Source organism: Dermochelys coriacea, chromosome 1 (genome assembly GCF_009764565.3).
Source record: "Dermochelys coriacea isolate rDerCor1 chromosome 1, rDerCor1.pri.v4, whole genome shotgun sequence".
Taxonomy (NCBI): domain Eukaryota; kingdom Metazoa; phylum Chordata; order Testudines; family Dermochelyidae; genus Dermochelys; species Dermochelys coriacea.
In genome coordinates this window covers 325,396,291-325,410,959 of record NC_050068.2, presented here as the reverse complement: position 1 = coordinate 325,410,959, position 14,669 = coordinate 325,396,291, and the positions used below count along the sequence as shown (strand labels likewise).

General features: G+C 43.4%; 1 protein-coding gene across 6 annotated transcripts; it reads left to right on the top strand.

Moving 5' to 3' along the window:
* The first annotated feature begins 851 nt into the window (after positions 1-851).
* On the top strand, positions 852-14,427 carry CBLL1 (Cbl proto-oncogene like 1). Of its 6 annotated transcripts, none has more exons than XM_038406237.2 (6): positions 852-1,020; positions 7,664-7,831; positions 8,215-8,312; positions 8,601-8,684; positions 10,733-10,806; positions 12,950-14,427. In XM_038406237.2, the coding sequence occupies exons 1-6, from the start codon at positions 1,008-1,010 to the stop codon at positions 13,989-13,991; spliced, it is 1,479 nt and encodes a 492-aa protein (XP_038262165.1). In that variant the 5' UTR covers positions 852-1,007; the 3' UTR covers positions 13,992-14,427. The 6 variants fall into 6 exon arrangements, with proteins under 6 accessions (XP_038262165.1, XP_038262155.1, XP_043352801.1 ...); XM_038406227.2 differs by having other exon boundaries at positions 8,212-8,312; XM_043496866.1 differs by lacking the exon at positions 852-1,020 and adding an exon at positions 1,084-1,481 and having other exon boundaries at positions 8,212-8,312.
* The last annotated feature ends 242 nt before the right edge of the window (positions 14,428-14,669 follow it).

Genomic DNA, 14,669 nt, shown 5'->3' with positions numbered 1-14,669 from the left:
ATTGGTATTCCCTTATTGTTTAATAGTGCAATTATTTTTGAGTTAATTTCTTCGGCGTTAATCACCTGAGTTAACTGTGGTTAATTGACAGCCCTAATTCTAGGCTGCAGATGCACCACATACCTAGGCTAGCTGGTGACATTCCCTTAGGTGACTCCTGCAAAGGAAATATCTTTGTGTGCACACCAGAAAGATGCTGACAAACCACAGTGAGGTCAGAGAAGAGCTACAGGACCCCTCAGGCCGGGGCTTGGCTCGGAAAGCAGATGTGGAGCCTGGGGAAGCGCTGCCTGTGAGCCTCGGGGAGCATGTTGCTCACTCATTGCCAGGCCTGCAACCTTTGGTGTTTTCCATAATGCACCAGCTGCCGGAGCCGCGGGACACGGCGAGACGCTCCTCGTTCAGTCAGAGCCCAGAGCCCGCCTCTAGACCACGTAGCTGCGGACAGAAGCTCGAAAGGGCCGCTGGAGGGGCCCCGAAGGGCTCGCACCCCCCACGGCCGCTGCAAAGCACCCAGCCTGGCGGCATCGCCGCCCCTGTCCGCCCGCCCGGGGCTGGGGTTTGAGGAGCTCCCACGCGGCCGAGTCTCGCAGGGCGGGGCCCTTGTCAGAGGCTCCGCGGGCTCTGGGAAGTGAGCACCTCCGGCCCCGCGGGCCGCAGCGGAGGCAATTCCTGGTTGGGACTCCAGCTCCCGGCATGCCCTGGGCCACGACAGGGCCATGAAGAGTAAACGTCCCAACATGGAACGGGCCGGTGGCGCCCGCAAAGCATGCTGGTAACTATAGTCCCCGGCCCGGCGCAGTGCACCCTGGGAGCTGTAGCTTGCGTAGGACCTATTCGTTTTGCCCACCGAAGCGAGGCCCTCCGGCCCCTAGGCACGCGCCGCTCGCTTCGGTTCTCCCTTGACCAACCCCCCCCTCGCGGCATTGACAGCACCGCTTCTGCTTCCGTTGTCCCGGCGCTTCCGGCGTGGTGACTTCCGCTCCCACAGTGCCCCGCGCCGAATCATGGACCACAATGGTGAGGAGGGGAGAGGGAGGGAGCCGCATTTATACCCGGGCGGGCCTGCCCCGGGGCACTGCGCGGTGCGGCCCGGCCACGGGGAGACCCCCACGGGGAGAGGGCCCGGGGAGCGGCCTGGCGGCAGGGGGCCTAGCGCGGCCTGGACCCCAGCGCCGCTGGCCCACAGTGTGGCGGGGAGGGGACTCGGCCGGGCCTCGCAGCCCCGCGCCCCCCTCAGCCCGCACCCTGACAGCGGGCCCTGGTCCCTTCCGGTCCCTGCCGAGGAGCAGACCCCGATCCCCATTGGCTTCCTTCGGCGGGGCCCCGAGCGGACGGGGAAGGCCGCGGTGACTGTCCGCCCGGGGGAGCAAGGAAGTGGGAGCAGCCGTAGGCTGTGTGCGGTCCCCTCCGCCATGCGCTGGGGTCGGGGGTACTACAGCAGAGCTCGCCCAGACGTCACTGCCCGAGCAATGGCTGAGGTTCGGCATTTCGAGCAGAAGGATGGGTCCACCTTGTACTGACTTAGCAAGGGACTCTGGGTCTTGGTGTGTAGTTGGCAGATTCGCAGGTGGCCGAGGATGGGAAACACCTGGCTGTATCTGCAACGCTATAAGTATGTACTGTTTGTATAACATGCTGCACTTTTTATAGCTGGTTCTCGTCCATAGACCGAAGAAGCAGGCAAGCCAGTAGAGATTGCAGACTAACATAAAGGTTATTGGTTCAAATCTGCAGTGTATTGATGCTGCTCCTTTGGCTGCGTATTCCATGCCTTTTACTGGATGTGTGGGCCTGAGAGGACCGTTTAAAAATCAAGGTTTTGTCTAGGTAGAAAAATCCTAAGATTTTTCTAAAACTTGAGGTTTATCATAGTGGCATTGGTTAAAACTTTATTTTCTTATTCTGCTTGCAGTATGCTATGTTGATGTTCTCAAAGTTTCTGGTATAGAAATACCAGAATTGAACACTGTTAGAATCATAGAATATCAGGGTTGGAAGGGACCTCAGGAGATCATCTAGTCCAACCTCTGCTCAAAGCAGGACCAATCCCCAATTTTTGCCCCAAATGGCCCCCTCAGGGATTGAACTCACAACCCTGGGTTTAGCAAGCTAATGCTCAAACCACTGAGCTATCCCTCCCCCCTGGTTCTTTACCTGGTTGCTGCAAATCGTCCCTGGATGCACACCTTTTATTACTACTGTGTATATATAGGTTGGGTTTGGGGATTACTTTGAATGTAGCCTAGAGTTCATCACTAAGACTACGATTTAGTCACGGGTATTTTTAGTAAAAGTCATGGGCAATAACGAAAAAGTCATCGCCAGTGACCTATCAGTAACTTTTACTAAAAATATCGCTAACTAAATCTTACCTGCTGGGGTGGAGGCGCGGTGCTCCAACAGATGCTGCTGCTTTGGGGATGGGGGGCGGCCCAGGGTCCTGCTGATGTTGCTGCTCCCGGGGAAGGTGTGGGGGTGGCCCCACCCCTCCAGGCCATGGGGTGGCCCCACTGCCGCCTCTCTGGTATTGCTGCTCTGGCACAGCGCCTGGGATCAGTTGCCTGGGGCTGCCGGATTAGAGGCCAATGTTGGTCAGCTGCTGCAGCTGCGGAAGTTGTGGAGGTCCTGGAAAGTCACAGAATCCGTGACTCTGTGAAAGATTCACAGTCTTATTCATCATGTACAGAAACAAGTGACTAAATAAGAAGCTACAATTTTAGTCACTAACTTACAATTAATTAAAATGAGTTGGAAGACAACTGAAAATTTAAATTTATAAAAACTCATAAGCATAAGATTTCTCTTACATGAATTTGAGTGAGCTTTGGTAGTTTTTATTTGGGTCAGAACTGTGACGAGCGACTCAGACATTCATAGAGATGTGTTAATTTGTGGTGTGACTCCATTGACTTCAGAAGTCAGTGTGGATTCACATCAGATGAATGTGACCCAGAGAATTTAAGATACAGAAAAGACCTATTAGATCAGTCAGTCTACTTCCTGGAAGTCACTACAGGTTTTTTCCTTACGGTGATTTTTTCAGTGTTTTATCCAGACTAGTTTTAAATCCTCCAAGTGTTGGAGCTGTCACCTTTTCCCTAGTAATCTCTCTTAGGAAGTTGTTTTTCTAATATTTGGTATATAGTTCTTTTTGCTGTGCAATATTATTTGTGTAGTTAGCACAGTTAGTGCACATGGGGTAAATTGCCCAATAAATAACCAGAAGAGTTATGTTGCCCAGAAGTTTCCTGTGTAAAAGCACGTGCAGGTACAGAGTGGCGGTACATATGCTCTTTTTATCTAGAATACCGTATTTCTCACTCCAGATGGGTTTTCAGATGGAGGGGACTTAACTTACAGTATCATCCTGTTACTCTTGATTATACATACATTTCTCTACCATTCTAAAGAATTCTTACTTTTTCTCCTGATTTAGCCATACTGATACCTACTTGATTCTTTTATCCTTCTCTCAGAAAAATACCTTATTCAATCACTCAAGCCCTATAATCATCTTTGTTAATTTTCTCTGAAGGTTCTGATCTTGAAGTACTAGAACAGAACTTTCTCTTGTAGGTATCTGCGCTGGCAATGAGATGGACTGGATTGCCTAAAACAGTGGTTCTCAAACTTTTGTACTGGTGACCCCTTTCACATAGCAAGCCTCTGAGTGTGACCCCCCCCTTATAAATTAAAACCATATATTTAACACCATTATAAATGCTGGAGGCAAAGCGGGGTTGCTGACAGCTTGCGACCTCCCACATAATAACCTCATGACCCCGCTGAGGGGTCCCAACCCACAGTTTGAGAACCCCTGGCCTAAACTATCTGATCTCTATATTCCGTGTGTAGAGACACATCAGTGTTCTGCAGACAGGGGCTATCTGCTTTTTTGCAGTGCCTCAGCATGCAATTCAGAATTGTTCCCCCTGTTGACCTCTGCTCTGAAATTGCAATGTTCCTTTAAGTTGGCTGCCCAGGAATGCATGTGAGCATCATCATACGTTTTATTATAAACGGAGTCATGATTTCCCAATATGAGGAACATCTACAAGCTTGATATATTGCCTATGTGATCACCAGTCCCAACTGTCTCTGTGTGTCACATTACTACTTTGTACTCCTCCATACATTTTCTCTTGTCTTATACTTGGGTATTATACTTAGATTGTAAACTGCTTGGGGCAGGGACTGTCTTTTTCTCTGTACAGCACCTAGCACAATGGCGTTCAGATCCATCACTAGGGTTCATAGGTGTTACAGTAATACCATTGCATAATATTTTCATGTAATGAGGGCCTTGTTTGTTGCCTAGACACTGTCCTTGCCCATTGTCTTGGGAATTGGCATGTGTCAGGGTGTCTCTTGCCTCCCTTGCACTAGAGATTTAAGATTAAAACTGCTCTTAAGAGGGGGGGGGGGGTGTGTGTGTGTGTGTGTGAAGGCCAAGACTATAACAGGGTTCACAAAAGAACTAGGTAAGTTCATGGAGGATAGGTCCATCAATGGCTATTAGCCAGGATGGGTAGGGATGATGTCCCTAGCCTCTGTTTGCCAGAAGATGGGAATGGGCGACAGAGGATGGAAAACTTCATGATTACCTGTTCTGTTCATTCCCTCTGGGGCGCCTGGCATTGGCCACCGTCGGAAGACAGGATACTGGGCTAGATGGACCTTTGGTCTGACCCAGTATGGCCATTCTTATGTGTGTAGGGGGATTAGCCTTTAATTTTTAATTTTACATAAATATCAGATGTGCCAGTAAAGCCTTAGTAATTCTCTGTTTGCTGTATTTTTGTCACTGATGTTCCAGTGATGTGTTAAATAAGATGTTATGGATTCCAAGGCCAAAAAGGATCACTCTGATGCTCAAGTCTGACCTCCTTTATAGCCCAGGGTTAGGGTTAGGGCCATAGAACTTCCCCAAAATAATTCTTAGGTCATATCTTTTAGTAAAATATCCCATCTTCATTTAGAAATGGTCAGTGATAGAGAATATACCATGACTGTAGTGAATTATTCCCATGGTTAATTACCCTCACTCAAAAATGTATGCCTTATTTCCAGTCTGGATTTGTCTAGCTCAGTGGTCTCCAACCTTTTTACGCCCAAGATCACTTTTTGAATTTAAGGGCAACCCAGGATCTGCCCCGCCCTTTCCCCAAGGCCCGACCCCACTCACTCCACCCCCCCGTCCCTCACTCTCCCCCATCCTCACTGTCACCAGGCTGGGGGAGGGGTTGGGGTTCAGGAGGGGATGCGGACTCTGGGCTGGGGCTGAAGGGTTTGCAGTGTGGGAGGGGGCTCTGGGCTGAGCCTCGGGCAGGGGGTTGAGCTGCAAGAGGGGGCTCTGGGCTGGGGCACAGTGTTGGGGTGGAGGAGGGGGTAAAGGGTGCTGGCTCTGGGAGGGCGTGTCAGGGCTGGGGTTCAGGGTGCAGGAGGGAGTTTGGGGTGCTGGCTCCTGGAGGGAGCTCAGGGCTGGGAGTTGAGGTGCGGCTTCTCACTAGGCAGCACTTACCTCCAGCAGTGGGGTAGCGTGGATGCCACTAAGGCAGGCTCCCTGCCTGCCCGGGCCCCACACCGCTCCCAGAAGGGGCTTCCGTGCCCTTGCAGCCCTTGGGAGAGGGGGATGGCACATGGCTCCACGCGCTGCTCCTCTCTGCAAGCGGTGCCCCCTTCAGCTCCCATTGACCAAAGGTCCCTGTTCTCGACCAATGGGAGCTGCAGGAGCGGTGCTTGCAGGCAGGAGCAGCATGTGGAGGGAGACCTCTTTCCCCCCCCCCCCGGCACTGAGGGGTGCACTGGCCACTTCTGCGCGCAGCGTGAGGCCTAGGCAATCAGGGGCCTGTCTTGGATCGACCAGTCGGTCTAGCTTCATCTTCTACCTATTGGATTGTGTTATATCATTCCTGCTAGAATGAAGAGCCCATTATTAAATATTTTTTCTATGTAGATACTTACAGACTGTAATCAAGTCACCCCATAATCTTCTCTTTGTTATACTACATCAGTGGTTCTCAAACGTTTGTACTAGTGACCCCTTTCACATAGCAAGCCCCTTTATAAATTAAAAACACTTTTTTATATATTTAATACCATTATAAATGCTGGAGGCAAAGTGGGGTTGGGGTGGACGCTGACAGCTTGCGACCCCCCCCCCATGTAATAATCTCGTGACCCCCTGAGGGGTCCTGACCCCCAGTTTGAGAACCCGTGTACTAAATAGATGAGCTCTTTGTGTCTGTCACTATAAGGCATGTTTTCTAATCCTTTAATCGTTCTCATGGCTGTTCTGTGAACCCTCTTCATTTTATCAACATCCTTCTTGAATTGTGGGCACTAGAAATGGACACAAGTATTCCAGGAGCAGTTTAACCAGCACCAAGTACAGTGAGGTAAAACAGCCTCCTACTCAAGATTTCCCTGTTTATGCATCCCAGGATCACATTAGTTCTTTGGCCACAGCATCAGATTGGGAGCTCACGTTCAGCTGATTATCCACTATAACCTCCAAATCTTTTTTCAGTCCCTACTTCCCAAGATAGAGTTCCCCATTCTGTAAGTATGGCCTACGTTTTTTGTTCTAGGTGTATACGTTTACCTTTAGCCATATTAAAACACACATTGTTTGCTTGTGCCCAGCTTACCAAGCAATCCAGATTGCTCTGAATCAGTGACCTACCCTCTTTATTAATTACCATATCCCCAATTTTTGTGTCGTCTGCAAACTTTATCAGTGATGATTTTATTTTCTTTCAGGTCATTGATAAAAATGTTAAATAGCATAGGGCCAAAAGCTGATCTCCGTGGGACCCTACTAGAAACACACTTGCTTAGTGGCGATTTTCACATTTACAGTTACATTTTGAGGCCTATCAGTTTGAATCCATTTAATATTTACCATGTCAATTTTATATTGGTCTAGATATTAATCAAAATATCATGTGATACCAAGTGAAATGCTTTACAGAAGTCTAAGTATATTAAATCAACACTATTACCTTTATTAACCAAACTTGTAATCTCATAAATAAAAGATATCAAGTTAGTTTGATAAGATCTATTTTCTGGAAATGGTTGTTGATTTGCATTAATAATAGTACCCTTCTTTAATTCTTTATTAATTGAGCCCCATCTCAGCTGTTCCATTATTTTGCCCAAGATCATAAACAGAATACGTTTGTCTTTTGGTTTCCCTTGCAAACAGCATATACAAAACTGTTCCTGAGGGAAGATCCTTGTTGTTCGTTAGTTGTACAGTGTTTATTCCAAGGAGCCCTAATCATGAATTAGGGTACTTCTGTGCAAGATGCTGTACAAACACACACTAAAAAGAGTGTCTGCCACAAAGAAGTTACAGTTTGCGAGAGAGACTGATTCACTCCTAAGCTGACTTCATTATAAATGTCATATTACTGCATAATTTCATTTATGACCAATACTGTTGGCATGACCCCACAGTTTGAAGGTACCATGTGTGCAATAGATTAAGATTTTTTTCAAACAAGTAAATTCTGGTACAGTAAATGAAGTCTTAAACTAGCTTTAATAAAATCAGTGTTTTCCTTAAAATGTCTCTGCTAATATCTCATCCTTTCAGAAACTAATGTATAAAATAACTGGAAAATGACAATAAACATATTTTTCTCTTGTATAGACAATGATTTGCAAGGCACTAATAGTTCTGGATTGTTGGGTGGTCTTGATGTTCGCAGACGAATCCCTATAAAGCTTATCTCCAAACAGCCCAACAAAACCAAACCTGCACCACGCGCTCCAAGAATTATGAACAGGATGCCTTCAAAGGCACAGGGTGGTGATGAAGGTAAACTAATTTAAATAGTTTAATGCTATAGAAGGAAAGGGCATTAATTTATTATTATTTATATTGCACTGGTGCTCAGGGGCCATATTCAGTATTGGAGAACTAATATGTTAGATGTTGTCCAAACTTATAAGAATACCTGTTAGAGGCCTCTAGGTGCTTCTGCAATATAAAAAAATAAATGGTCTCTGTCTTCAGAGTTTAGCACTATTTCTGTTACTTTTCCTTGCAGAATGGATTTAAGCCAGGTTGCAGACATTGGAAATGCTGTAGCATTTCTTGATGATTGTAATGTAGAATGGCATGTGTTTTTAATAGCAACTTGGGTCAATTAGAAAAATTGTTTTTTTTTCTTTCTTCCCCCCTCCCATTCCCCCCAGAAGAATTTGATTATAATGAAGAGGAGCGGTATGAGTGCAAAGGAGCGGACATATTTGGGAATCCAAGAAGATTCCCTGGACACATATTTTGGGACTTTAAGGTACACTCATGAATGCAATAGTTATGATGATACTATACATTAAATTTGAAATCATAGGGCGTAAGCTAATTCTTAATATTCTCAGAGTGCAGAGCATCCTACTTTTCTTTAGAGAAATCAAATAAAAAATAAGCGCTACCACTGCTTTTTGACTTTCTGAAACTATTCTGTGCTCTGTTTCTCAGATTGTATGTAGTTCTCTGTTCCTTATTAAATATTTATGAACTTTCAAGCATATTGGTAATACCCTAATGAAATAAGGAGCACTAATGAACGCTATTTTGACAGATAAACTTGCTGGGAGAAAAGGATGATACCCCAGTCCATTTCTGTGACAAGTGTGGATTGCCTATCAAATTGTATGGGCGCATGGTAAGTAGGGCTGTATTGATGGAAAAGCTACCCTGCTGTGAACTAACATGAAGTCTATATACCTGTTCTTGGAAAAGTGCTCGGTGCTGCTATTGGCATTTGGGTAGTTAGCTAGTGCAAGTGTAATGTCATGCAAAACAGCTACTTAACTTTTTTTTTTTTTTTTTTTTTTTTAATAGGAGTCACAGCTTCCCAGTAAGTGGAATTATTGTAAAGTTAGGCCCTGATCCTGCATTGAGTTGCACAAAGATGCATACCTGTCCTATGCAGAGCTCACTGACTTCAAGGAGGCTCTGCATGAGCAAAAGGGTATATACCAATGCATCTCAGTATAAAATCAAGGCCTTAATTTGTACAAGAACTCCTAGCTGTTCTTGTTGCAGATATCTTCTGCTCATGTCTCCTTGCTTGATTAAGGGGTAAAATTGCTTTGGAAGAGTGGCTGACATGGTGCATGATCCTGCTGCCCTTGTAGTCAATTTAAAAATACCTATTGACTTTATTGGAAGCATAATAGGCCCATTTAGCCTTAAAGCAACTTATTCTTTTAAGCTAAGCATTGTATATTACTTGAAGACTTCAACTGAGTTAGTAAATACTAGATGTTAATCATTTCCATGCCCCTTTAAAACAGTGATATAACAGAATGAAAAGAATAAAATTAAAATATTGACTAAAGGTTAATAGATGCTGAGGGATTTGACATAGTGGCTTAATTTTTTAAAAATTAGCATTGCATTTTGAGTCACTAACCTTTATAGTCCTAATTCAGGCCAACCAACCTTTATTATTAAGATGCTTATGGGAGCATTTTTTTTTTTTTTATTTTATTGACAGTGAAGACATTTGTGTTGTTAAGTTGTAATCTTTCCTTTTACTCACCTGCTCCTTGTAGCATCTGTGGTGTGTTGAAAAGCATTTCAGGAATGTAGTTTGGTTCATTAGGTCTTGCCTACACTACGGTTATAATCAAGTCAGGAGGAATTGTTACACCAGTTTGGCCTTTGACCATTTAAAAGTTGTTTTGCAGACTGGCCCTATGTCTCTGTAATGGGGTTTGTAATGTAAGTGGATTGTCCAGAGTTTTAACTTGCCTGTGGGGACATTAAAAAACACACCTACACTATATCTTGGAACCATGTTTTTACTAGCTTGGGAAGGACAATGTGGTAACTTGATTCCTTGAGTCATATATAGTTGTAGAGATGAAGTTTGTTTTAATGCCAAGGCTCAGATCTGCCAGTTAAGAACTTTACAGGCTGCACCGTGAATCAAGCTCTGCTGTGTAGTCTCTTCCTTATTTTAAAGCATGGGTGAATACCAGTCTATTTGGAGAACTGTACCAATTAGCGAGACATGGACCTTAGGCACTGGCCGTTAAAGCCACTGTGTCCTGTTCCGTTGTGCCTTCGCTGACCTGTCACAGAACTTGAACTATTCCAACTGCCAGGATGGAAATTTTCAAATTGATTTGGAGAAGCGCAAGCTCCATCCCAGTGAATGTGTGCACACAGTTACATGGGAGACTGGCAGAAGCAGAGCACTGAGTCCTGCTAAAAGAACTATGATTAGCAAGGGGGAGCCTAGAATGCCAGTTGCTAAACCATGAAGTACCGGTACTGGTGTTACTAAGTCCCCGTAGCAGGGACAGCTGAAATATATTGCTGTAGTTTCCATAAGGAGCCTTGCCTTGCTGCCATAGGAAGAGCTCGTGGTGCATTCTTTTATTTAAAGTTTTGCCTATATGTTTTGCATTTTCTTTTTAATGGAATTTACCTTTTTCGAGCTATTTTTGAAAATGTCCCATCAAAGATACTGCATACTTTGTTACATATAGCTGTATCTTGTCCATTTCCCAGCATGCATTTCACAGACAATTTAAATGTAAGAATTTTATTTTCAAGAAGATACAGACTTAGAAAGCATATTCATGAGGGAGGAATGTATCAAAACTTATTTAATTTATTTAATTGATCAAAAATACATTCTATAAATGACATACTGGTTTACACATAATGGTTTAATGAAGCGATTGTTTGTGTCTCTAGATACCTTGCAAGCATGTTTTCTGCTATGACTGTGCTATATTACATGAGAAGAAGGGTGACAAGATGTGCCCAGGGTAAGTTCAGTAGTGATTGCTTATTAAAAAGGGAGAATATACTGGAATAATTTAAACTGCTTATTCTCACAAAAGTATTGTAGAGCAATCTCTTTATCATGAAAGTTGAACTTGCCAATGCCAATGTAGAATTATGTACAAAAAATAATTTCATTTAAAAAAAAAAAAAAAAAAGTAAAACTTTAGAGCCTACAAGTCCACTCAGTCCTACTTCTTGTTCAGCCAATCGCTCAGACAAACCATTTTGTTTACATTTGCAGGAGATAATGCTGCCTGCTTCTTGTTTACAATATCACCTGAAAGTGAGAACAGGCATTCATATGGCACTGTTGTAGCTGGCCTCGAGATATTTATGTGCTAGATAAATTTTAAGATTCATATGTCCCTTCATGCTTCAGCCACTATTCCAGTGGACATGCATCCATGCTGATAATGGGTTCTGCTCGATAACCATCCAGAGCAGTGCAGACCAAAGCAAGTTCATTTTCATCCTCTGAGTCAGATGCTACCAGCAAAAGGTTGATTTTCTTTTTTGGTGGTTTGGGTTCTGTAGTTTCTGCATTGGAATGTTGCTCTTTTAAAACTTCTGAAAGTATGCTCTACGCCTAGTACCTCTCAGATTTTGGAAGGCTCTTCAGATTCTTAAACCTTGGGTCGAGTGATGTAGCTGTCTTTAGAAATCTCACATTGGTACCTTCTTTGTGTTTTGTCAAATCTGCAGTGAAAGTGTTCTTCAAATGAACAGCATGTGCTGGGTCATCATCCGAGATTGCTATAACATGAAATATATGGCATAATGCAGGTAAAACAGAGTAGGAGATGTACAGTTCTTCCCCCAAGGAGTTCAGTCACAAATTTAATCAGTGCATTATTTTTTTTAACAAGCGTCATCAGCATGGAAGCATATCCTCTGGAATGGTGGCCGAAGCATGAAGGGGCATATTAATGTTTAGCATAACTGGCATTTAAACACTTTGCAATGCCAGCTACAAAAGTGCAATGCGAATGCCTGTTCTCACTTTCAGGTCACGTTGTAAATAAGAAGTGGGCAGCATTATCTCCTGTAAATGTAAACAAATTGTTTGTCTTGGTGATTTGACTGAACAAGAAGTAGGACTGAGTGGACTTGTAGGTTCTAAAGTTTTATATTGTTTTGGTTTTGAGTGCAGTTATGTAACAAAAAAAAATCTACATTTGTAAGTTGCACTTACACGATAAAGAGATTGCACTACAGTACTTGTATGAGGTGAATTTAAAAATACTACACCAGACCCTCGCTAGAACGCAGGTTTTGGGATTCATTCGTGGTACCGCGTAAACATGAGGACCGCATTAAAATGAATTGCAATTAAAATAATTAAATTTGGGATCCACGGCCACGACCGCGTTGTATGCGAATTCGCGCTATATAGACGCGCGCTCTAGCGAGGGTCGGGTGTATTTCTTTTGTTTGCCATTTTTTACAGTGCTACTATTTGTAATAAAAAATAAAGTGAGTACTGTCAACTTTGTATACTGTTGTAACTGAAATCAATATATTTGAAAATGTAGAAAAACATCCAAAAATATTTAATTTTTAATTGGTATTCTATTGTTTAACAGTGCGATTTAAAACTGCAATTAATCACAATATTTTTAATTGCTATTAATTTTTTTGAGTTAATTGTGTGAGTTAACTGTGATTGATCGACAGCCCTAGTTTAAATGGTAAACAGAAGATATTTTAAATAAGTAGTTGACATATTTGTGTTCAGTCTTCCCGTTATTACCTGCAATAGAGCAAATGACAGTTCACTAGTAATTAAGGCTCACTTACTAATTGTATACTCTAATCTCAAGAACCCCTTCTCTTTTGTGCTTTTTGACACATCTTAGAATATGATACAGATTATGGGATGTTGGTTCTAAATGTCTCCTCAGGAAATGTTGATGTACTTTGTAGCTGTGCTTCTATAGGAGAATGTCTAATTTTAAAATATTGTAATTTAATTTAAATTAAGGAAATACAAGCTTTTTGTGTTGCGTTGGCACTAAGAAATGTTATTTCTAATATGTAGAAATGTGGAATGATCATTTAGCCTAAATATTTCTAGATTCAGAGCTGTTGGTGATGATAATAAACCAATCTTTTTTTCTAATTTAGCTGTAATGATCCCGTACAGCGAATTGAGCAATGTGTGCGAGGGTCTCTCTTCATGTGTAGCATTGTTCAAGGGTGCAAGAGAACATATTTGTCTCAGAGAGACTTACAAGCTCACATCAACCATCGTCATATGAGAGCTGGAAAACCTGTTACCCGTCCTCCACTTGAACCTGTTCATCCTCCTATTGCACCACCTCCTGCTGAAATTCCTGAGCGTTTCATAATGCCACCTGATAAGCATCATATGAGCCATATTCCACCAAAGCAGCACCTCATGATGCCACCACCTCCTATACAGCATGTGCAACACGAGCATTATAACCAACCACATGAGGACATTCGTGCACCCCCAGCAGAGATGTCAATGGCTCCACCACCTCCTCGCTCAGTCAGTCAGGATACGTTTCGTATTTCCACGAGAAAACACAGCAATTTAATAACTGTCCCTATTCAGGATGATTCAAATTCAGGTGCTCGAGAACCACCTCCACCAGCCCCAGCACCTACTCATCATCATCCTGAATATCAGGGTCAACCAGTGGTATCCCATCCTCATCATATTATGCCTCCACAGCAACATTATGCACCACCCCCGCCACCACCACCACCAATAAGCCATCCAATGCAGCATCCTCCCCAGGGAGCAGGTACTCCTCATATGGTTTATAGCCAAGCTCCACCACCACCGATGACCTCTGCTCCACCACCAATAACCCCTCCCCCTGGACACATAATTGCCCAAATGCCACCATATATGAATCACCCTCCTCCAGGACCTCCCCCTCCACAACATGGTGGCCCACCTGTAAATGTAAATGCACCCCCTCCCCATCACTATAATCCTAACTCTTTGCCGCAGTTCAGTGAAGATCAAGGAACTCTCAGCCCTCCTTTTACACAGCCTGGGGGAATGAGTCCAGGGATGTGGCCCGCTCCAAGAGGGCCTCCTCCACCCCCAAGAATGCAAGGTCCACCTTCTCAAGCCCCACTTCCTGGACCACATCACCCAGATCAAACCAGATATAGACCATACTACCAATGATATTAACAATAATTTGAACTGAGTATGCTATGGGAAGGATAAACTATATACAGCAGCCTTTTAATAAATCTGTTTTTGGGGTCTCTCTCTCTTTTTTTCTTCCCCCTTTCCCCCTTCCCCTTTCAAAGAAATACAATGGTTGTGACTAACACACTCTGGACTGATTTTTATACCTTGACCTTAGGACTCTGACTTCAAATATACTGTAGTGCTAAGATAAGTGGCTCAGTAGATAACAGCTTTTTTTTAACAGATTGTGTTCCTAGTGAGGTTAAACTCTCTGAGAGATGGTTATTTGTAATATAATTTCCTGAAAAATTGAAAACCCATTGTACCACACTCTATTGTTTTTGTTAAATCCAATGTTTAGTTTTACTTGTGATACCTTTTTTGTTAACTTGTGTACAATAATTAAATTTAAATATGGTTGTAAAAATGCTGGGTTTTTATGTGAATTTGAGCACAGACACAATTTCTGAAAAAACATTTCATGTTTTGACACTAATACTTTTCCATCTGGCATCATAATATAATGTTCGGTGTAAGAGACGTTCAAGTTTACCTTAGCAGTAACATTGTAGTAAAGTCTGACGATCCAAGTTTAAGGAGCTATAAATCTGAAGTGCAGAATCTTGCATTTCACACAGATTTTTAAATTTTGAGGCAACTTTGGGCGCA